General features: G+C 40.2%; 2 protein-coding genes across 2 annotated transcripts in view; both read left to right on the top strand.

Annotated features, from left to right (window-relative positions):
• Positions 1–117: 117 nt before the first annotated feature.
• Positions 118–9658, top strand: LOC111862732 (protein-L-isoaspartate(D-aspartate) O-methyltransferase). The gene is made up of 7 exons (XM_023848364.2): positions 118–360; positions 633–725; positions 811–947; positions 4437–4662; positions 6792–6877; positions 7225–7397; positions 8225–9658. The coding sequence occupies exons 1-7, from the start codon at positions 315–317 to the stop codon at positions 8235–8237; spliced, it is 774 nt and encodes a 257-aa protein (XP_023704132.1). The 5' UTR covers positions 118–314; the 3' UTR covers positions 8238–9658.
• Positions 9659–19252: 9594 nt separating this feature from the next.
• Positions 19253–24133, top strand: part of LOC117282180 — a 6323-nt gene continuing 1442 nt past the window's right edge. Inside the window, exon 1 of the mRNA XM_033750767.1 lies at positions 19253–19545. Coding sequence (XP_033606658.1) covers positions 19395–19545 — 151 coding nt within the window. The 5' untranslated portion in view covers positions 19253–19394. The remainder of the gene's footprint in view (positions 19546–24133) is intronic.

Raw genomic sequence — 24133 nt, forward strand, 5'->3', positions numbered from 1 at the left:
CCGTCGATCCCTTTAAATGAAGTAAATCGAAAACGTATGTTGGCATCCTTGTTACTATCTTCCTATTTTTTTTTCCCACGGACATATCGATAGTTTTATTATTCTGTCGATACGGTAATTATTCGCTTTGTCTTGCCATCTGGTGTTTGAAAAGAGAAATTCATATCCGACGTAATTATTTTACAGTTTCGGGTACCCAGAATGAAGAAATTTTTAATTTGAAAACTATAGAGCGCTGTTCTTTGATACGCAGTTGTTTGTTATTCCTTGTTTAAATAAGGTAGAGATGTTGTAATACTAATACTGGGTCCACAATGATCAAACTAATGTCGAGGACCAACGTGGACTCGTGTTACAGAGGTATATCTTAATATATTACATCTCAAGGATCTGAGAACGAATTTTAGGCAGTGTAGTAATTATACTTTGTACAGTTTTGGTTGCAGATGTAGATCGTGTTGTAACTATTCAGGGAAGTTTTAGATGTGATTATAAGACTGATGTCAAAATCCCTAACCTCATTTGCTTTTCATGGAAAGGTTTAGCTAATTTATTATAATATCACTTTGCAGATTATGATGCCAGCCATATAATGTAATCTATGAAACAGTTCTGCACTCTTGTTGCTGTAGGTTGTTTATTGTACCTGTGTTGTAACCAGTATTACGGCATGGCCTGGAGATCCCATGGCAGGGATAACGCCGACATGGTCCGTAATTTGAGAGGTAAGGATCATTTGTTCCCCCCCCCCCCCGTGATTAATATAATTTTGATGACTTGGGCTGTAAAGATAATAAGTTTTATTTTCAGTCAATGGTATTATTCGAAGTCAAATTGTGGAAGATGTCATGCTGAAAGTGGACCGTGGAAAGTATGCTAAATTCAACCCATATATGGATGCTCCTCAGGGAATTGGCTATGGAGTCACAATTAGTGCGCCTCATATGGTATTGTATATACTGTGTTACATATAAAATGTGTGTGTTACTGCTAAATGAGTCATTGTGTGTTGTTTTTGATAATGTATGTTATTCCATTCATATTAAATAACTATTTCAGTCCTTTCCATTGCACCCTTTCTGTTATTCTTTGTTTTTCACGCATTCCACTTCTTTCATCATTTCTAATGCTGGCCATTCTTGATGATTTTACTCTTCTTCACAAATAATTCATTTCCATTTCGAGTAGTTTAGTTTCTCCCCCCTCATACTGAGTTACTAGTGCAATATGAATCAGAGTCTTGCATTGTGGAGCTGTTACAGACATCCTCACAGAATTAGAACGGAATGTTGTTAGAACCATAGAAGTGAACTAAGCTTGATTGAAGCTTCATCTTACAAAATTTAAGTTGATTTGAACCCTTAGGTTCTAGAATGTTAAGAGTAATATTTATTTATTATTTTCTGCGTGTCCAAACAAACACATTGTGACACTGATGTTTACTGCCTAATCATGTAGTTTGTATAAAAATATTTATGGCAAGATGAGTAATAAAGGAATAATTTAAGATGCCTTCTCAAAATCACTTGAATTACTTTCCTTTTCATATGGATTTATTAAATAAGTTCATTAATTTTAATGTCTTTCTCTATTACTGTGATTCATAAAAAAAAATCGAATTTATGGCTTAAAATTTACAAAACTGTTTACATAATATGTCTAGCACATCAGTGTGTGGGTTTCAATTCTGAAATAACAAAGTGCAGATTAGTTGAATGTCATCATTAATTTAAATGTAACAAATAGAAGTGAATTTTGCACAATATAAATTTTAGCGCCCTTAATTGAATTTTAGTACCCTTCCCTTGCAGCTACATTTAAAAGACCTAAAGTCCATTGTTCTTGCATGGTTGGCTAAAATACCCCAGAGGGGCGTGAGGCTTCAAGGTATCAATAAGATTAAATACTAGCCCACTCCAAGTGCAAACTAAAAATGCCTAGGAGACTGGTTATGCCCATTTTGCCCAGAGACAGTGTTAACTGACAATGTGTTAAATAATTTGGAACTTCCTAAACTCATCATATGCACCTTATGTAAGGCTACAGTGCACTTTGTTCTGAATAGCGGCAAGCACATGCAATATGGACTAAAAGCAGAGGATTAGGAAGAATGTTAAATTCATATTTACATGTATCTGCAAAGAAATTAAGTGACAAAACAAAGATAGTAACGGAGTAACACAACAGAACACGGTTGGAAAAACAAATAAAGTGGGCAGTGTTTATGATGAGTGTAAATAATTCATGACTCAGGATAGGGACCAGTGGAAGGCTCTTGTGAACACTATAACAAACCTTTGGGTTCCACAAAATGTTGGGAAGTTCTTGAGTAGCTGCAGAACTTGCGGCTTCTCAAGAAAGGATCCATGAGGTTAGGTAGTAAATAATTGATGTAGAACAAGGTTAGAATGTTCTGAAATGTGATGCTATGTGGCTTGGTAGGTAGGTATCACCAATTTGGAGGAACCTGCAGCCTCTGTCTTTAGGATGTAAGAAGTTGAATTTTAGTTGTTCATGTTCATAGGTTTCATGATGTTTTCAGCCAAGGCCTTTTGATCACCATACAACTGACAGCACACACAGCTCTTAAGATTATTTAACTGAGCAGGTGAGCTGAAGCAGTAACACTTCAGACTAGCGTTCATGATGCGTGCAGTTCAAATGTTAGCCGGGACACCTGGTCTCCTGACTGAGGCTTTTCATGGTTTTCCTTCATCTCACCATGAAAGTGCAAGGACAGCACCTTTAATTGGTCTATAGACAGTGACAGCGTTTTAAAATAAAATACAAGTAAATCCATTTTTTTGGTCCAGTTTAGTTTTTCATTTCCTGTTATAATTAAAAACAGTGCTAGAATATAACCAGAAAGGAGGAAATTTTTGGTAAATGGACAAAAACTGAAATGCGGCACAGAAAAGAAACCCTGTGTTTAGGATGCAGTTAACTAACTCCATAGAGCTGAGTCCTTCTAGATAAGCTGCCAGTTGTGCTGCTGCTCAAGGACATGGAACCCAAAGTTTGATTACGGTGTTCACAGGAGTCCTCCACTGGTCCTTATCCTGAGCCAGATCTCTCTCATCATATAATATAAGTCAAATTGTGTGTGCGTGCGCATGTGCATATGTAGCGTAAAGCTTCTTGTGTATAATAGAAAATGTTATAATGGTTGTGTAATAGGCATATGTGAGTCTTCAGTGGGCAAGATGGAAGTGAGAAAATAGTCTTGATTTTGATTTGAATGCTGATTTTTCAGTCTTGAACTTTGAGAATTTACAGATAAATGCTTTTACTTTGTGCAGTAGCATGCAAACTACCCTGTCCATCTGGAATATAATACTGGGGACGACTAGTATGAAGAGCTCTCTCTCTCTTTCTCTCCTTCCCTCTCTGCCCATGGCAGAAGGGACATGGCCCTAGAATTGAGTTTTCATAAAGTACAATAATTTATGAAAACTTTTCATTGAAAAAAATGTCTGGTATCAAGAGGAATGAGTACTACATATTAGTGCATTGTGAAAAGTGACTGCTGTTGTTACAGTGAAAAAATTGGTCCAGTGGAGAGAATTGTTGTTTTTATCTCAGTTCTCCAAATTTTGTCAAAATTTTCATCTTGAACTAAAAATTCCTTCTTCCACATGCCAGACATGTAGTATTTTCAGGAGTAATTTACAGCTATACTGTGTGTTAAGTGTCATTTAATATTGCCATTGCAACTGTAGCACCAGAGTGATAATATTCATGCTGAATGCATACATGAATAATATGCTTTATATACATATTGTGACATAGTGCCTGAAAGACAGAATAGCAAAGCCAGAGTAGATGTTCATTGCTAGGCAATAACTTGGTAAACATGTTCCTGCAGCAATGAATAAGCAAGCAACAATCAAGGTATTGTTGAGCTATAATGAAACACAATAAAACAATTCAACCACTGCCACTGGGTGAAAACCCATTTGCAGTTAAATAATAATAATAAATCTGAAAGATTTCTCAGCCTGATCACCGTATAAAATCTTTATATATCTCTGCCTAGGATTTATTTAAAATTGATCTTGTTATTAGATTTAGTCCAAAATTTACTTTAATTGATACATTTTTGTGAGGATTACAGTATCAAATCTTATCAATATTAGGTGAGATTTATGGTCATGATGATAGTGACAGTGAAGGTTATTTTCTTCTGGAATGTGAGGCCATATAGTCTGATAGGTTGGCAGCTCTGAAATGTCAAAGCCTGTTTACCAAACTGCTTTGCATTACAACAATCTTAGCAGCAAAAGGGTTTATGCTTGTAGTGCCATAGTGCTCTGTATATAAAAATATAATTTGGAGCATATTTTGAAATAGGTTGAGTGCCAGAGACTAACAGACAGATTGACATAGAAACAGCTGTTGTTATTGGTGTGCATTGTTCAGTGTATGTTTCATTCTAGCATGCTCATGCTCTCGAGCTGCTGAAGGATCATTTGAAGGAAGGGGAACGGGCCCTGGATGTTGGATCAGGGAGTGGGTATCTGACAGTATGTATGGCTGTGATGGTGGGGGAGACTGGCATGGCTGTTGGAGTTGACCATATCCCTGAACTGGTTGAGTTCTCAATCAACAATGTACGGAAGGATAAACCTGCACTGCTTGAGAGCAACAGGCTTAAACTGGTTGGTGGGTACATATTTCTGTTGTGAAATGGAATGCAGTAGGAACAGTTGCTAACAGAAGACAAATCCTAACGATGAAATGTGATGGAGACCAGTTGCTAACATTGCAATGGAGTAGTGACTGGATGCTAACAGGAAACACCATCTAACAGTGAAATGTAGTGGAGACCAGTTGCTAACTGGAAGTACTGCCTAACAGTGGAATGTAGTAGGTAGCGGCTGCTACCAGGAAAAACCTCAGGACTGTATTCAAAATCCAATAAGTCGGTTCACATCTAACATCCATTCTTTTAAAACCGTATAAGTTACAGATAGACCTCATAGGCTTCATACTTAAGAGATTGTGATAAAAATTCTAACTAACAATTCAGAGAATTGTCTCACTAACTAATTTGCTAGATACTTCGTAAATATATGAGGGAGAGCCTGTAAATAGGTCACAAATGGAAGTAAAACAGCTGTACTGGATGTAATAAGTTTTCTATATGTATCACTAAGTAGCAGCATAGTCCAGCTTCATGTCAGTCTAGGTAGCAGATGTGCATGCTCATGTTCAGAGGCTGGTTTCAGAATCAAATTGGTGACCATGCTTGAAGGGTATACTATACTGGAGCAGCATTCTTTTGGGTGTTTTTATGGGAAGAAATACTCATTGTAAACGCTATTCATAAAAAAAAAGTTTCCTCAAGTTTAACTTTATTCATTCTGGTCTGTCACACTAGTCATTATTATAGAATGATTTGACTACACCGTCTAGTGTGACTGTATCGGTCAATGAATGACCATCTTCAGAAGCCCCATTGGCTCCCCACTCTGTCTTGCCCGGCTTCGCGGTGCTTGCACATTCCTCCTGCCTCCTGCATAAACCCCTTTCCTCAAAGTGGCCCTTGCACCCTCCCGTCTCCCGCATATGCCTGTTTCCTCAAACGCCCTTGCACACTCCTACCCAGGTCTTCGTTCCTATTCTCTCACCCGTGAAGCCAGGTGAGAGAGAGTAGTGAGCCAATGGGACTGGCCAACACCCATTCCTCTTATCTTCTGGTCCCTATATAATTGTTATCCTGACTGACAGCTCATTCTGCCAGGCCACCTGCTGTTGCTGGTTTCTTGTTCAGCCGGTTTTCGACTCTGAAGATGAAGGTGATACATTCCTCTGAAATGTCAGTTCATACCTGGACTACAAGGCGCTATATCCCAGAAGATGGCAATTTTTATCCTTTGGAACTGTTTTTCTATTTCTATGAAGAGAGAGAAAATATCCAAGGAACCGCTAAATTATTCATTTTGGGACGTAGTAATTTAGGAAGCGAGCAGTTGTGAATACTGGGGAATAATGTTATGCAGCAATTTAAGTTGGGCTGATGAAGTTAATTACATGATGAAAAAGCCTGGAAAACACTTCATTTTACATTGCATATTCTTAAAACGGGAAATAGTAACACTAAAAGTTTAGCCTACACGTCACTAGTGTGTCCGATTCTTGAATGTGGGGTAGCATGCTGGGATCCTTACAGGACGGGACAGAAAAATGCGCCAGACCGGGTCCAAAACATGGCGGCTAAATTTGCACATCATAGAAATTATTTGAACTGGGAAACCTTGACACAGTGCAGCAAGATAGCTCGCTCTCTTCAAAGCGTACACGGGAGAGCAGGCTTGGAAGGCTGACCATGCTATCTGAGCAGGGTCGATCTTGGTAGGAAAACTAGGAGCAGAAGGCAAAAGAAAGATATCAAAAAATATTCCTTTGTAAACAGGACCATGCAGCTCTGGAACCAACTGCCTGCAGATGACTCTCCATTCCCATGCTGTTTGCCACTAGCAGCATCCATGTTCATGCCCCCTCATATGTATGTTCCCACTAGTGGAGTGTATGTCACGTGTAGCATGAAGCAATTGAGTGTGATTTTAATGTTATTTTAAATTAAGGAGAGAATGTGAACGTCTTTAAGGTTAATGTTGTTTCGTGTATTTTGACTTTCTGCATTCTGTTCATTGAGTTTTCACTGTGTTAAAATCAGATTTTGTTTTATTGAAATTCTCTTTTGCAGTATGACACTTAGGACTTTATAATTCCTTCTGCTGAATGTACATGTGAAGTGGACATCATGTACTGTTACAATCTTGTTACAGTTGGAGATGGGAGGCAGGGCTACTCAGAGGATGCGCCTTACAATGCAATTCATGTTGGAGCAGCATCTCCTTCATTGCCTGAAGCGGTGAGTTGCAGGTTGCTGCATTACCATGGTTGTGCAGAAAGGGAAAACATATTAGGTGAAAGTTTTACCGGAAAATACTGTATGGAGATAAAACTGTTTACTAGGGATAGACCGGAAATGAAGTCCTTCGCACTGAATAATCGTATCTAAAGTTTGTCTAAATAGGGTACAAAACTATTTCTTCGCAAAAATTTTCATCTTTGATTGGGAGAGGGGGGGGTAGGCCATCTAATGTCTGAACTGTTCTTATAATCATTTTCGCCAGTGTTCTTTGTAGAAATGTCACTCTTGCACAATGCGGTATGTGCTGTGTGTTGTGGTAAATCAAACTCATGTTTCCTTTCCAGCTGATAGCACAGTTGAAGCCTGGTGGACGTCTAATAGTTCCTGTGGGTTCTGATGCAGGGAATCAGCAGTTGGAACAAATTGACAAAAAGGCTGATGGATCTGTGACAAGGACCCCTCTAATGGGTGTGGTCTATGTTCCCCTTACGGATAAGGATGCACAGTGGCCTGGAAGGTATCATTCCTGAGTAATTACTCTGCAGCATGCCTGCTTGTTGTTAAAGCACTTGCATGGTATAGCGTCTGTGATGGCCAAGATATTTGATATGTAATGCATATTTCTAAAACCACCTGTTAAGTTTGTGCTGTCAATCAGGCCACAAGTAACACACCACCTACACAACCAATTGCAGGCAATCTTAGCATGGTAGAGGTAGACTGATATTTGAATTTGGCTTAGTCAGTGAGATGTCTTGATTATGAACTGGATGGCTAGGGAATATGGGTTTGATTTGCAATGGGCAGGGATTCTTTTCTTCACAGTGTCCAACCCAGCTCTGATGCCCACCCAGCCTCCCATCCAGTGGGTACCGGGGACTCATTCCCCGGGGGAAAAGCAGCCGGGTGTGAAGCTGACCACTCACCTCCATCTAATACCAAGGTTAATAATGCATGGAGCTATACCTCCAGTTCCCCATACATCTTCATGGTGTGGTGCTTGATTAAGGACAGGGACAAGTTTGTCTTTTATCTTTAAATTTGATGTTGATTTAGTGTGCTTCATTTTAAGGAAATGTAAGCTTTCATGTTATAATAAAGTTCTTAGTATACTACTTTAAACTTTAACGACAGTCGCGACTGTCTCACAAACTGATGTGGGGCTCTGTAGCTCGCTGGATCAGACGTAGTCAGATTACATTTTCTCCTGATGTCCTTTGTTCACTGTTTCTGCATTGTGTTCATTTTCAGCCTTAGCTGTTGATAATATAACTTGAGACATGTAATTGAGAACAGTTTGTCTTCCCTTTGCCCCTTTTTCCCTTCTGATTTATTCTCTTACAGAAATGAGCTGTGATTGGCCACTACCAATGATGTAACTCGTTTTCTGCCCATCACCCAGGTGCTGTGTAATCGTATGACTCCTACATAACTGGTGCTCTCTGATTGGATCAAATCAAGGGATCTCCAGATTAGCAACCAATGAATGTGAAACTTGAACTGAAAGTCACGCTTAACCTCTCATCCTGTGGATTGATATGCATAACACACATTTTGAGAAATTCACGATAGCTTCTTGAGTCTTAATTTATGTATTATATTTGTGATGTAAATTTTGAGTAGGTAACTTATAAAATAATTTTGAATAATGTTCTCTTGAGTAATGAGTGTGTTTGTCAAATAAGTTTATGTTCAGACTATTATAGTATAGTAACATATTCAGCTGTTACGTAGCCTCTCATGCAGTCATTTATATTTATGTATTTATTTGAACTTTTTAAAATTATTATGTGCAACTCTTGTCAAGATGACGATTTTCTCCTTCACAAACAAAATGTTATGTACACGAGAATGTTGTGTCTTGTCCTCGCCTCTTGTGGTAAACATACTTAAATGTATAGTGAAGTTTGTTAATATTTTTGGAATCATGTTACAGGAACAAAAAGATGATTTCCCAGGAACATGATCTGTAGTCTGCTTGGCTGTTATGTCATATTTCCTTGTTTTAAGTATTAACATATAAAGAGTGAGACTATGTTTGATTTCTGCTGGATTCAGAATAAGGACTAGCCATGTAATTCTTGTATAATATTGAACGAGTCTGGTCTCTGTTAAGCTGTAAATTATGCTCTTCTTCCATTTTTTAAGATATAGTAATTTAAAGTTAGAAAATCCAGAAATGTTTATTTTCTTCAGAATTATGTTTCGTTGTAAATATTATGCATGTGTTATAATTTATTTTTCAGATTTGAGATTATAGTTGTGCTGTGTTAACTTACTAAGTCAGGGTTGAATAGAACAGTTGTTAAAGGAAATCCAAATAGTGGGGAAAAAATGTCCTGTTTTAAGTTTTGTTTTGATTAATTGCAGTTCAGATATCCCTGAATTTGACTCGTTACCTGAATATGATATCTCAGAATCTCTCATCTCACAAACCTCAGTTTTCGTTGATGGATTTTTTAACACTGATTTCTTGTATTCAGTTTAAAGAGTTCTATTTCTCATTGACAGAAATACTTGAAACATTTTAATAGTATATTCAGGCTAGTAAAGATTACTGGAATATTATGCAGGCTTGAAGAATTGAAAGTACAAATGAAAAGTTTTCATTTTAATATCCCAAATACTGACATGCATGTGATGCTGTCTGAGGTGCTTTGCAAGTTTGTTTTTGTTGAATGTTAGATGTTTTTAGTTTATTTTAAATGACTGTGGTATGTACAGTAACAACAAACTGTCTAAAGATATTTATGAAGTCATAAATTAATTTATTTCAAATATGGTCTTGTTTCTTTAAGAATGTTGTATCTATAATTTGCAGATTGTCCCATGTGTACTGTCTCCTACTTAGTATCAACCTCATATCATGTATATTTTTCCTGTCATCACAAGGCAATACAGGCTGTCGAACCTTTGCTTTAGGTACAATTGGTATGAAGTGTGACAGCGACATCAACATGTTACTTATACATATGTCTGGTGTGGAGGAAATTACACAGTACCAAAATTTAGGCACGTTATTACTTCCTCTGCTACCACTTGTGCCGTCTGTCTGCTCTGGGACTATATGTACCACTTGTACCGTCTCTCTCTGGCACCTTTCGGCTCCGTCTACCTTTCCTCAATCGGAGGGGGAAACGTTGCTCCGTCATACGGCTCTCGTGCTGTGCTCGCACGCTCCCTAAGTTAGAGTAAGGGATCCAAGCTAGCAGCGAAGTAAATGTAGTTACAAATGATGGCAATCAATATATTAACAAATAACAGAATTTAATATACACAACAGAAATTAAACAGAACAACTGAACTAACTGCACATTTACATGCTCGCACACAGCGGCATCTAACTCGGGCAGAATGGCCCATATTACTGGCGCAACAATTTGCCTTGGTTGCTTGAAAACATAACTACTACATTATAGCCGGGCCACAGGCTGAGTCTAAACTAAATACACAATATAAATTATAAAAACAGATTTAACCAAACTGGTACGAGTCGCCGCCGTCCTACAAACCCAACGACGGGCGACCGCGGGCGATCTCGTCGGCCGCGAACCAGCCCAGTACTTGCCGAAACCAAATTTGGACTCCCAGCCGAACAGGAATTTGACAGTCGCTCCGGCTGGCTCGGCGCCGCGAGCAAGGCCCTATGGATCCATAACCAGAACTCGAATTAACTTCCAAGCAAGGCTCCCAGGGGTAGAAAGGAGGGGAAAGGGCAACACCACGTGACCCAGTCCCGCATGGGGATGGGGTGGGGGATAAGTTTAAGAACCTCGATCAAGGGGCTGGAAGCCCATGACGTCATACCGGAGCCACTGCATGGCTCAAAGTCTTGGTGTGATTTATTTAGTGTGTGAGCTTTCACAAGTAACTAGTGCAGTTGAGTTAACTTTAAAGTCATTTATTCAATCATTCAAGTAGTCCAACATTATGTATTAACTTTCCATTAAACACAGTATACATCACATATGCTGTGCTCAACTCCTCCTTCTCCTAGCATCATTTCTGTTTTATATGAGTCATTTGACAGAAAACCTCCACTCTCTTCAGTATCTCACTTACTTTCCTTGCATCTTGAATGCTTTCTGTACATGGCTAAACCTTCGTGTTCCCATAGGTTTCATTTCTTTAAATTTCAGTTCTGATTCTTTTATCAGTATGAGGCTTCTCTCAGCTCTTCTCACCTGGCCAAACCAGTGTCATTCTCAAATAGAATCATTGTAACAGTTCCCCTTCTAACTCTGTCAACAAGTTGTGAGTTCAGACTTATTTGAAATTTCGTACTCGTATGTGCTTCTGTACTTCTGAATTATATTTCGTTGCTTTTCTTGTCATGTGTTAATTTGAAAGAACCGTATTATTAACAACTCTTTAATATCGAAAATGAGCACTTCAAGTATTTGTCAAGCTGACATTTCATTCATTCATTCATCAGTAATCTGACGAGACGACAGGTCCACAGTCTCTTCCAAAACAGTTCCTCCACTTGTTGTGATCTAGAGCTTTCTCCTTCAAATGAAAGTATCCTCTTCTGTCCCCAAGGTCATCCAGCATCTTCTTACGTCTTCTTCCTCATCTTCTGGTCACTTCTATCCGTCCCTCTATCTTTCCTTCAGTAACTTCTTTTAGAAGGCAGTTACCGCGTAAGATATGACCAATCCAATTAGCCTTCTGTTTTCTTATTTCGTGTAGGATATTCCTCTGCTCACTGACCCTAAATAACACTTCTTCATTCGTCACATAATCGGTCCAACTGATCTTTTCCATCCTTCTCCAACACCACATTTCGAAGCTTTCCAGGTGTTTCTGATCTACTGCCCTAAGTGTCCAAGTTTCAGCCCAATACAAAGCAATGCATTTCACTAGTTTCTTTCTCAAATTCAAGCCCAATTTGCTGGTAAAAAGATTCTTCTTGCTAAATGAAGCTTTTGCCATGGCAATCCTAGATTTAATTTCACATGTACACCTTCCATCATCTGTTAACAAGCTACCTAAATATTTAAAACATTTCACATTCTCCAGTTGTTTTTGGTCTATCTTTATTGTGATTGGGGTTGGTTGTCTTGAAATTTTCATTACTTTTGTTTTCTCCACATTCATTTCCATGCCATAGCACCTTCCAATTTCAATTAGTCTATCAATCATGCCCTGTAGCACAGTTTCTTCCTTAGCCATTAACACAAGGTCATCTGCATATTTCACAGATTGAATAATTTGCCCTCCTAATTTGAAGTCTCCAAGCCCGTCCAGAGCTTCTTTGGTAAGGCATTCGCTGTACAAGTTGAACAAAATTGGTGATAAACAGCATCCTTGTTGAACTTCACACTTCTTGTCTCCCCTCTGTCCAGTCGCACTCTAACTTTCTGATCCATGTAGAATTTACTAATCAATCTTCTTTCATGTCAATCGATACCTGTTTCCTTTAGGTTCTGTATTAATTTGGTCCAGTTTACACGGTCAAATGCCTTCTGCCAGTCTATGAAGCAAACACACAGTTCTTTATCTATATCCAAAGTTTGTTCTGCTATAATTCTCATCATCCCAATTGCATCCCTGGTTCTTTTCTTCTTCTAAATCCAAACTGATCCTCTCCAAGTATATCCTCTCTTTTCCTTTCAGTTATTCTTTTAAGTATCTTTGCTGTATGTGCAATAAGGCTTAAATGCTTGTTTCACAGGGAGAATTTGCTTTTAAGCCAAGAAGTAAAGCTGCAATTGTAAAACATAAAAAAAAATTCAGTGTCAGGTTTTCAGACGGTTAACTACTGGAGAGGAACCAGTATAGCTCAGTCAATATAGTGATGGGCTGCAGGTTGGACAGCTGGGGTTTGATTCCTGGCAGGAGCAAGAGATTTTTCTCTATTGGACAGTGCTCAGATTGGCTCTAGGGTCCACCTAGCCTCCTATGCCTTGGATACCAGGGACTCTTCCCCAGGGGTAAAGCAGGTGGAACATGAAGCTGACCACTCACTTCTGGCTAGTACAGAGGTCAAGAATGGTGGAGCTATAACTCCACTCCCCAGTATATTCATGCAGTGGTGCTTAATTCAGCACAGTTACAGTAACTTTTGCCTTTTACTCTGCTGGAATTTTTAGTATTCATATGTACATATCCTTATCTGCTTAGGAACGTGTGTGTTGACGGTAATGCAATTGGCAGATGTAGTCTCCTACTTCATATCATGGTCTTTTGTGTTATGACACTGTGTAAACTGATAGGTGTGTACCAATGTTTTGCAGCAACTTACGGCCTCCATCTTCAGGGTCTCCAGAATCAGAAGTTCCAATACTGATTTGTAAGACAAGTTTTGAATCTGTGTTTTGCATCGTTAACTTCGTTATTTACAGCAAGAGCTGTAGGAGAGCTTTGTGTTTGGAAATTTAATTTTACTACAATTTTTCACAATACTAAGCTGATTACTTCCCATACTTAAGATGAAATGGGGACACAAGAGTATGTCCTTCATGCAGATTTTTTGGAACTTGTTTTTTACTGAAACTTGTCATGTCTGCTGAGAGAGGTTGTCTGATTACAACAGTCACGTGTATGAGTCCTGCTGGAACCAACTTTCCTCTGACAATGATCTGGCCAGGGAGAAATGAAAGCATGAGTTGATGGATGGGGTACCACCAGATTCTGTCTCTGCTTGTTGCACCTGAGTGGTTGCAAACAAACATTTTAGCCATGTGGTTTGATGATTTTGTGAAATACATGAATGCCACCCCTGAAGAGCGAGAGTTGGACACCTCAGTTGATACAGCTATGGACTGGATGGCCTGGGTTCGATTTCCATTCTCAGTGGTGTCCGAACCATCTCTGGGGCCCACCAAGCCTCCTATCCAATGGGTACTGAGCACTGTTTCCCTGCGGGTAAAGCTGACCACCTACATCTAATGCTGAGGTCAAGAAAGGTGGAGCTATACAGCCACTCCACCATATGTCTTCATTCTTAAGCATAGGAACAACTTTTCCTTTCTCCTGAAGAGCAAATGTTATTAGTTCTTAATGGACATTTTGCACACATACATGCAATTAATGCAGAAGTCACTGAGAAGGCAAGAAAATGCCATAATGCAATTGTGTGTGTCATCTCATACAACACATTGTATGCAACCGCTGGGTGTATGGTTCCTGTTTCCCCTTGAGGCGTACTCATATTCTGGGTAAGAAACAGAGGTGCTTGGTCAGTAATCCAAATCTTGTTGTTACTCCACATGTAGTTAGAAGCTGTTTGGCATTACTTAAAAAAGTGGGAACTTATGTAAATGCATTCCAAATACTGGACTGTGCCCTTGCAATCAATTTGTTTTCTGTGACCACAACTTTGAGATTCATAACTGGAATGAAGATAATGATCATGAAGCAGCCAAAGATTGAGGTTTGTGCTGGAGCTTCAAACTGTTCTGGGCCACCTTCTAGCTCCCATGTGAGACCTTATGACATTAAACTTCTCCCACATTGTCAACAAAAATAAACTTACGAACAAGGGACGTAACACAGGTTTGGGCATTCTAATGTAATAACCTCTTCATCCTGCAAGAATTTATTGACAAGAACTAAAGGGAATTGTGCCAGACAACCAGGGGTTTCGGTAAGAAAACAGTAACTTTGTTTCAGAACTAAGGCAAGTGTTAAGAAAACAAGTAAGCCCAAAGCACAGAATATGTCTGATTGTAAAGAATGCAGAATATCAGTGCATTCTAGGAATTTTGGTGACAGTGCTGTTGGTGAAGCTGCTGAGTGGTTGTTCTGTGCTCATGATCACTCTCAAGATTACCATCTGGTGTTTGAGGTGCTACCATTGGGGCTCGAGAGCCGCATTTTTATGGGCCCAGTGTGTACAGAATCTAATAAATAAACACGTTTCACAATTTCCTTCCTCAGCTATTTTAACAGCAGAATACTTCTAAGTTTGTGATCATAATAACGTAGGTCTCATATAGAATCCATTTTTTGAATGCAAAAATTTGAATTCTTTGTCTTTTTACCATAACTTCTTTGTTGTGTTTTATTAATTTATATTATTTATATCACATAAAAGTAATACTTGGTTTTGCAAGCAATTTTTATTTACAATCCTTTGGCACAATCATTGATTGATGAACAGTACACTATTAGAATCTTTTCCATATTTTCTGCAGTCATTGGTTGTCCTTTATGAAATAGAATGTAGGCTGGAAAGGATCTTTCTACATCGCAAGATGTCACTGGTGCATGTTTTAACAAAGAAATTTTCCCAGAAGCAATGTCTTCAGGGGAATCTACATCTTTTCCATTAAGCACCTGCCAGACACTGATAAATGTCGCAAATCTAGGGTTTCCTTTTAACACCGCCTGCAATCTGGTGGGCACACTTTCACCAGCCCCCCATTCCAGAGCACTATGACTATCACTTGCATTTTTCATTATGTCCATAGATTCTTGCAGAGGAAGTCCCTTTTATACTCTCCGGAAGCCAGCCGAAATTGGTTCAGATATAGGCAGTTGAACAGGCCACTTCTGGATCGCTGAATGCACTCTGGGATTACACCGAAACAGCAAACTCAGATAGGAACTTGATTACAATTGATTTTACAGTTTCAAAATGTTCACAGTAGAAGTTCCCCATCTTGTTGGCACTAGTTCAGGGGGCAGTGATGCGTCGGGCAAGTGCTGCTTATAGGATTGCACTCAATGAGGGGCTTTCAGAAACACTTATGTATCATCAAAGTTACACGTAATTTATTCACTTGGGGGAACTTGGTACTAATCTCCTCGACAACGTCCTCTAACCTTCCCGCAAACTGGCTGCGAGTGACATGGAGAGGGCGTTGTACACATCGTACACATAGAGTAAGCCCTCGTTTTAATGGACCTATGGGGGGTTCCATTTCTCCAATGTTCGCCCTAACAGAGTGTATTGATATGCACGCAAGTTCACGATAGAGTACACAGCTAGTACACGCAATGAGCATAGAAACACATAATGTGATTGCATGAAAGTTTTCATGTTGTTTTTTTATTTTAAATAGTTTTCTAACAACAAAACATTCTTAGTGGCACAAAATCTCTAAAAATTCACAATTGTACACAGTGCAATTTAATACAAAATAAAGTTGACAAACCCATGGGACATTTTTTCTATATTACACAAATAATAAACGGATTAACTTAATTTCAATTACCTCTTCTGGATTTTATGTTAAGTTTATTTAAGAACCAAGATTTTGTCCGTTATAAAGAGGCTTTGCTGTCTGTTTGTGTGTGTGTAGAGAAATAGAAAGATAGGCAGAAAAGACGCAAATTGCTGTGTTTTGCAATACATTGTAAATTACTTCACATTTCCTGAACATGTCTTTGTCCCATAAGACCTAATGTAAAGATGTTTTCAGAGCACCGGGTCAAGGTACACACGCAAGGACATAACCCTCCCTCCAATTCCCTGCCACCCTCTTGCAGACATGTGCCATACGTTCTTGGGCTGCATGCAGTGGATATGAAACTACCTAGCTCTGTGTAGCAGCATTCAGACGTCTGTTTCAGCGTGCGGTGTAACGCGCAGAGAATTGTATCGTCCTTCAGGTATGCCGTGATATTGACAGGCTTTTTAACGTCAATATGCTGTCCATTCTACGTTCCGTAGTGAAAGGCTGGGAGGGTGTCAGAAGAATGTTTTTTGCTGTTACTAGTTAATGCATAGGCAGCCGATTGTAAAGCACAGAGCAGAGTTGACACCCGACCACGTTTAACTGAACTCGTTTCATTTCATACCTCATGAAAATTGAAATGAAGTTACTTTAAAAAGTACGGCAGTAAACACTGCAAAAAAGGTTTGTTATCTAATATAGTGGGACATGCGGTAGCTGAATTGGTTGAGGCATATGCTACAAGCCGGGAAGTTGTGGTTTCGATTCCCGATGAGGTCATTGGATTTTTTCAATTGACCTAATCATTTCAGTCGCACTATGGCCCTGAGGTCGACTCAGCCGCTAACAGAAATGAGTACCAGGAAACTTCCTGGGGGTAAAGGGCAGGCGACGCGTAAGGCTGACAACCTCACCGCCATCTGTGAGCCGACTGTCTAGGAATTGTGGGAGGCTCAACATCTCACAAACCTACGGACCCCCACGGCCTGCTTCAGAGATAACTTATATATATATATATATAATANAAAATCGGCTCACAGATGGCGGCAAGGTTGTCAGCTCTACGTGCCGGCCGCCCTTTACCCCCAAGAATATTCCTGGTACTCATTTCTGTTAGAGACTGAGTCGACCCCAGGGCCATAGTGTGGCTGGAAGGATTAGGTCAACTGAAAAAATCCAATGACCTCATCGGGACTTGAACCCGCGACTTTCCGGCTTGTAGCATAGTGCCTCAACAAACTCCGCTACCGTGTGCCCCAAGTTCTACTGTAATAACTTGAATAAAGTTGAGTTTATAAAATTAAATGTTAACCGTTCTTCGTGGTTTTAGGAATGATACGATAAAGAGGAATGAACCGTGTTCAGGATGAAGTGCAGCTATTTCTGTTCGCACTGTACAGAAGAAATGTGGTTTCAACGCAGTTAGTGGCGAATTTGAATCTGACGGTTCGAACCGAAGAGAGATGAAGGGACGGGAGGTAGGAGAAAACTGCACAATGAGGAGCTTCATTATTTGTACTCTTCGCCAAGTATAATTAGAATGACCAAGTCAAGGAGGATACGATGGGCAAAGCACGTAGCACGAAGGGGGAAAAGAGGAATGCTTGTAGGATATTGGTGGAAAAGCCAGGAGGAAAGAGACCACTAGGAAGAACAAGACGTAGGTAGATACATAATATTAAAAGGAACATCAGAGAGATAGGATGATATGGTGTGGACTGGATCGATCTGGCTTAGGATAGGGACCAGTGGACGGCTCTTGTGAAGACGGTAATGAACCTTTGAGTTCCATAAAACGCTGGGAATTTCTTGAGTAGCTGCACAACTGGTGGATTATCAAGAAGGGCCCAGCTACTTGAATGAGTGAGTGAGTGAGAGATATTGTGAAGCTGAAAAGAAAGATGCTCTTGTAACTTATCTGGGGGGGGGGAACTTTAAATTCAGATTTCAGTGCTCAGATTCGAAGGCAGCGCAGTTTTGTGGTTCAGTTCTCATGCGATATGGACCATACCAATTCTCTTGTTGAGTTCGTCAAAACAGAGGATCCTACCGTAATAATTCTAGGTCTGTTCGTCGTTTTGTGAGGTTAAGTACAGTAAACATGACCATTAATCTTGACATTGTCTGTTGCCTTTAGTTTCCTCAAATGTATTGTTTCGCAAAGTTCATCTGCTTCCGTCATCAGGTGTAACTTTGACACGTTCATGGAGTTCGTATATAACCGATATATTATGTTCGTTTTACTAGCTAACTTGGCTTTTAAAAGAAACCGTCTTATACCCTATTGCCGATTGAAAGTTCATGAAAGCTTTCTGTGATTCGTTGCATTTGTAATTCGGATTGCAGGGATTCTTTCTGATACAATTCATTTAGAGATATGCGTTCGTAACTGCAATGCATCTGAATTCACAATTTCGTTGATTGTCATTTATAGCAATTCTTAAAGAACTGAGAACACGTCTGTTGACAAAGTAAACCAGCAAAACCGTTTCTGACCAATACTTTTAAGCGAACGAAGGGGTAACAGAGATTCATGATGGAGTTCTTCTGTAACCGCTACATTATGTTTGCTTTACAATCTCCATTAGCTATTTAAAAGAATACTTACCATGCCACATTAGAATCGAAAGTTAATAAGATCTTGAGCATCCCTCGTTCCTATAGTTAGTTCTAGTATCAATTTGACTTTTTCCCTTCCTCTGGGGAGATATCAGTGAGTTCCGTGGCATTAATTGGCAGTTTTGTCTATTACCCTTCCGCTGATGATACTTGCCGTTGCAGAGAATACAGAATTATTGCTCTTCTTCTTGCGCTCAAAGAGAAGAAACCATAGAGGAAATAAAACTCAGGTGCATTGCCGCACGTCGCCATTAGGTCGGGAGTCAAACAGGGCTCGAAACTTGTGCGTCAAGGTTCCACTGAAATGCAAGCAGTCAGTCAGTCTTTTGATGTCCAGTGATTGAGACTAGGGCATTTTAACGAATGCAGCTGAGTAGGAACTCTAAGAGAAACAAATCCAGTTTGAGTTTCGGAGTTCGTATTTGTCAGTTGAGGAAATTGACATAAATTTTGGACGGGTGACTCTGACAAGAGGACCTGAGCGCGGGAAGCTGTCGAATCTCTACTGTTAGAAGCCGTTGCTAGGTTACGGCCGGAAAAGGCTTAGCGAGTACTGTGGTGGACTGTGAATTGTAGAGATTAGCGGTGGTGCTGTAATTACATGTATTTCCGAGTCTTGTGTACAAGCTGTTAAATTAGGACGAGTATATGGGACTCGTTTCATTCACAGAGCATCATTCGGCAGAGGTGGCGGGAGAACTTCACCCTTCAGCACAATTCCCAGCGACACTTCGCCGTCTCAGACATTGGGAAGGTCCACAGGAGGAAGAATGTTTCTTGTTCTGCTCTTTGCGACAATGTTTGAAGGGCAGGTCACAACAAACACTGCCCTATGTGGTAACTGGGAGATTCTCAAAGATCTGTGCGCCGTGTGGTCGTTGCGAAATGTTGGTCTGATCTACAGCGGATCCTTCGAACACGGTGAGTGGCGCAGGATCCATTTTCAGGACGAAAATTTGTCTTTTGCACCCTCACCACATAATCGCACAACTGTGTTTGTGCTTTTAACTGAATTACACAATACAATAATCAGGGTCTTAAAATCTTATTCGTCCATATGTTTCGACTTCTTCGGGTCTTTCTTTAGTTTCTTGGGCTGGAGTGAGACGGAATTCACTTGATACGTCGGCCACTAATTGGCCTATTGTTCCAACCCCGGATGACAGATGACGATGAGTGTGGAGCAGTCGGTGGAATGAGAATTGACAGGGGAAACCGAAGTATTAGGAAAAAACCTGCCCCAGTGCCATTTTGTCACCACAAATCCCACATGACCTAACCTGGGCCCGAACCCCCGGACGCCGTGGTGAGAAGCCGGTCACTAACCGCCTGAGCTATGGCACGACCGTTTTCTTCAGGCGCTACAAAGGATGTATTTTGCAAACCGCTGCAGAATACTCTAATACATGAATTCAGAGTTGTATTATTTAAGGAGAAACATGAGTTTGCAATTGAATTTCAAACACAGGATGTCCTGAAAGTAATTGTGGGTATGCAGGAGGTTGTAACCACTTCATACATTAAATAAACAATTCAGCGAGTTGGCGTGTAACTCAGAGAGTCCCTCTCAGTGAATTTACAGGTACGTTCCTTTCATAACATATGGCCCAAAACTGATTTGAGCCCATCCCTGGAGTCGGTCTAATCAACATCTGCAATGATCGGCTTTTTGAGTTGGCCACCCGCCCAGTGCACCCACACGCATCGCTGTTGACACAATTCTACAGCGAAGAAAGAGTTTGTGGCCACTGCCCATGCCTGGTCACTTGATCTACCACAGTTATGCCCCATGACATTTCCTTGTGGAGATACTTGACAAGTGCCTTGTGGGGGAGCAATGGCCAAAACAGCGGATAGCACCAACCAGCAAATTTACTTTGAAGTCGGTTATCGGCTATATATTTGTGACTCTGCGAAAGTGACGGGCGAGGAAGCTTTTCTGAGAGAAGTGTGTCGAGTTACTTAATTTCAGTAAAATATTTCTTAAATTTCATTCATTCATTCATTCATTAATGGCCCTGGCCTCTTCAGTTTCGTAACCTTTTCTTACACAGACGTCACGGCTCCTTGGATGAGCGGTTTCTTCAACTTAGCCTCTGAAAATCCCGGAATGACTGTCTGTATATCCCCTGTTCTAAATAAATCCAGTTTTCTAAATTGAATTTAGTTGTGTTTTATGAAATTACATCATATGAATATTTGGATTTTTTTAGCATTTTAATCAAATCTGAGCCAATATAAGTTAAACTTTATAAATACAGGGTGTTCTGCTTAGTTTATTTCTATAGTATACTTAGTTACTGCCACTGAGGGTCAGGTAAGGAAGCACACTGCATTTTATTTGTGATCGAAAAACACAGATGTTACCACTGCTTTTCCTCTAGTTTTGTTCAAGATGGCAACTTAATCTGCCTGTAAATGTTGTTCCAAATGCGCTCCCCCTAAGAGAGGCAAGTGAACAGAATCTGATGGATTCTGTTATTTATTTTCCTCTTAAACCTCTACAACATTTCTTTGCTCCTATTGCAGCTGGGATAAAACTCAAATGTTTACTGAGAAATTCTTTGTAGTGTGGAGTTCAGCTGTTCATTTCTGAAGTGTCTTATTGCTAGACCTCGACACATGCTTTGTTACGGTATTCATCGCAAATGTAAGACTGCGCGTCCATTCATGGGGTTAAATTGCGCATGCCACTCAATTAGTGATTACTGTGGATGTCGCTACAGAATTTGTTTTTTCCTTCGTGTCTGTATCGGCGTAAACGTTTCTTTTCTTCTCTGTGACATTTTATTTACTCCTTTAAGAGTTGTTTAATGTCACTGAAATTATAACAGTTGAAACTGCAAGATACAACAATGATCACAATCCTGCTGACTACATTTCGCGATTGTCCTCTGTGACAGGACTTCATGCAATGATCATCACTGACTGACCTTTCCCCCTTCCGCGGGCATTGGGCTCCCTTTTCGTCGCCTCCCACAACTCACAGGGCTACGGTGGAGGTATTCGACCCCGCCTCCACACGGGCTGCTCAGTCTGTTACTACTACCACCCGAGACAGTCTTCCTTATAACCCCTTTGCACGGACCGAGAAAACACAGTTCTCCTATTGTTGCGCCTGCAGTGGTTACCGCCAAGACGTGTATACCGCGCCGTTACTTAGCAATGACAAACAGAGGCGCAGAAGACAGAAAACACACCTTCCAGCATTTCCTCTGTTGTTGCGTGTTGATTCGTTGCCTTGGGAACCTGTTTGTTTGCGACCGTTACACAGTAACGGTCTACACGTCAGAATGTTTTTATAGGCAGAACAACAAAAATAACATTTTTGAGGGGAAAATGGTAACATATTTTATTTATGTGCAGAAATATATGCTAGATTCCTCCTCAGTAGTTTAGCTTCATTGATTAGTACCAAACTTCAGCTGCTAGATGATTCTATAACAAACTTTCGCATTAACGGAAGCACTTGCTATGTAGTCACTTTGCAATGATACCGGAAGTTTATGTTAATGTGTAAGTTAGTATCACAAAGGCTGTTCCAGTTCATTACATTTCTGTGTACGTTTGTAACCACCCTCAATGAACGGAAGAGAGGAATATGTTGCTGTGCAAATTACAACTTAATGATATTGCCGTACGTGTGCGCAATTATTTTGGATCATGGGCCAAATCGGGAGCGTAGATAAACTTTACTGGCTACACATATTTATCGATATATAACTGTGTAAATATTTAACACATATCCACCATTTGTACATGCTTGAAATTGCGAGGGGATTTCTGTCGCCTGGAATGTAACGCCAGAGCAATACAAGCTCTGCTTGCTACCTGCTTTGCACTGATTTCTTGCTCGTCTCATTCTTCGATTCTGAAGACGGAGACGAAATTTTCCTCCGAATGTCGATTGACTTTCAACGCACTACATGGCTTTAAATCTCAAAATATAGAGCACTTCATAACCGCCGCTGTGAGAACCTCAAACTCTACACGGAAATTAGATGTTCGTAGTCAATCCATTCCTCCATTGAATTCTTGGGTGGGCCTAGTCCGTCTAGAACCACAGTTCTCTTGGTCTACGATCTGCCAGCTGTCCCTCTGCTCGTACTTCAGGATCTGTTGGGGGACGCGGCCGTGTTCCATCACTTCTGCACGTCCTACCCATTGCTTTCTTTCTCATACTTTTTTTTTTTTTTTCAGAAATAGAAAATTCTAACTTGTATTGCTTATCTCCACACTTATTTGGTCTGCTTTTATATACCTTTCAATGCTATTAGGAATCTAATTTCTGAAGTTTTAGATTACTACAGCTCTTAGAATTTGATAACTTTGAATTCAATAACGGTGGGTTAGGGCACGTTCAGTTTCGATTAGGTTGGTATACGTTAGATCAGGTTAGGTTCGGTTTCGTGGCAGTTACTCACTACACGTGGCAATACAATAGGACGATTCGGATGAAGTGGAAAAATGTCAGTTTCGTTCTCTCTTACCATCATCAGTTGTGTATAAATACAAACAGTACTGAAATTAAAAAGACTGGCTACGGGCTGGACGAGCTAGGGGTCGGAGTTCGAGTCCGGGTAGGATCAAGAATTTCTCTTTTCAACTTCCACCCAACGTCCTATTCAATGAGTACAGTAGACTCTTTCCACGGAGGTAAAGCGGCCGGAGCATGTAGCTGACCACTCACCCCTCATACGCCTTCAAGGCATAGTGATTAATTAGTTAAGCTAAGGGACAGCTTTACCTTTACCGTTGCCCTAATAATGCTGGATTAATTTGTTGAGCATTTAACGACGTTTTCAGTAACTAAGTTTCCGTAGCGTAGAATTTATTAAGGAACAATGAATTTGGTGAGAAGTGCAAATGAGCTGTTGTGGCCGAATTGGGTAATTATTCCAGAGTGGACTGAGGAGAATGACGAAAACCTGATTTGAATAACGCCATGTCCCCTCCAGAATGATCATCATCAGTAATCTGTCAGACGACAGGTCCACAGTCTCTTCCAAAACAATTCCTCCACTCAATGCGATCTAGAGCTTTCTCCTTCAAATGAAAATATCCTCTTCTGTCCCCAAGGTCATCCAGCATCTTCTTATGTCCTCTTCCTCTTCTTCTGGTCACTTCTATCCGCCCCTCTATCTTTCCTTCAGTACTTCTTTTAGAAGGCAGTTACCGCGTAAGATATGACCAATCCAATTAGCCTTCCGTTTTCGTATTTCGTGTAGGATATTCCTCTGCTCACTGACTCTAAATAACACTTCTTCATTTCTCACATAATCGGTCCGACTGATCTTCTCCATCCTTCTCCAGCACCACATTTCGAAGCTTTCCCGGTGTTTCTGATCTACTGCCCTAAGTGTCCATGTTTCAGCCCCATACAAAGCTATGCTCCAAATGTAGCATTTCACTAGTTTCTTCCTCAAATTTAAGTCCAATTTGCTGGTAAAAAGATTCTTCTTCTTGCTAAATGCAGCTTTTGCCATGGCAATCCTGGATTTAATTTCAC

This window comes from Cryptotermes secundus, unplaced genomic scaffold (assembly GCF_002891405.2).
Source record: "Cryptotermes secundus unplaced genomic scaffold, Csec_1.0 scaffold5, whole genome shotgun sequence".
Classification (NCBI taxonomy): domain Eukaryota; kingdom Metazoa; phylum Arthropoda; class Insecta; order Blattodea; family Kalotermitidae; genus Cryptotermes; species Cryptotermes secundus.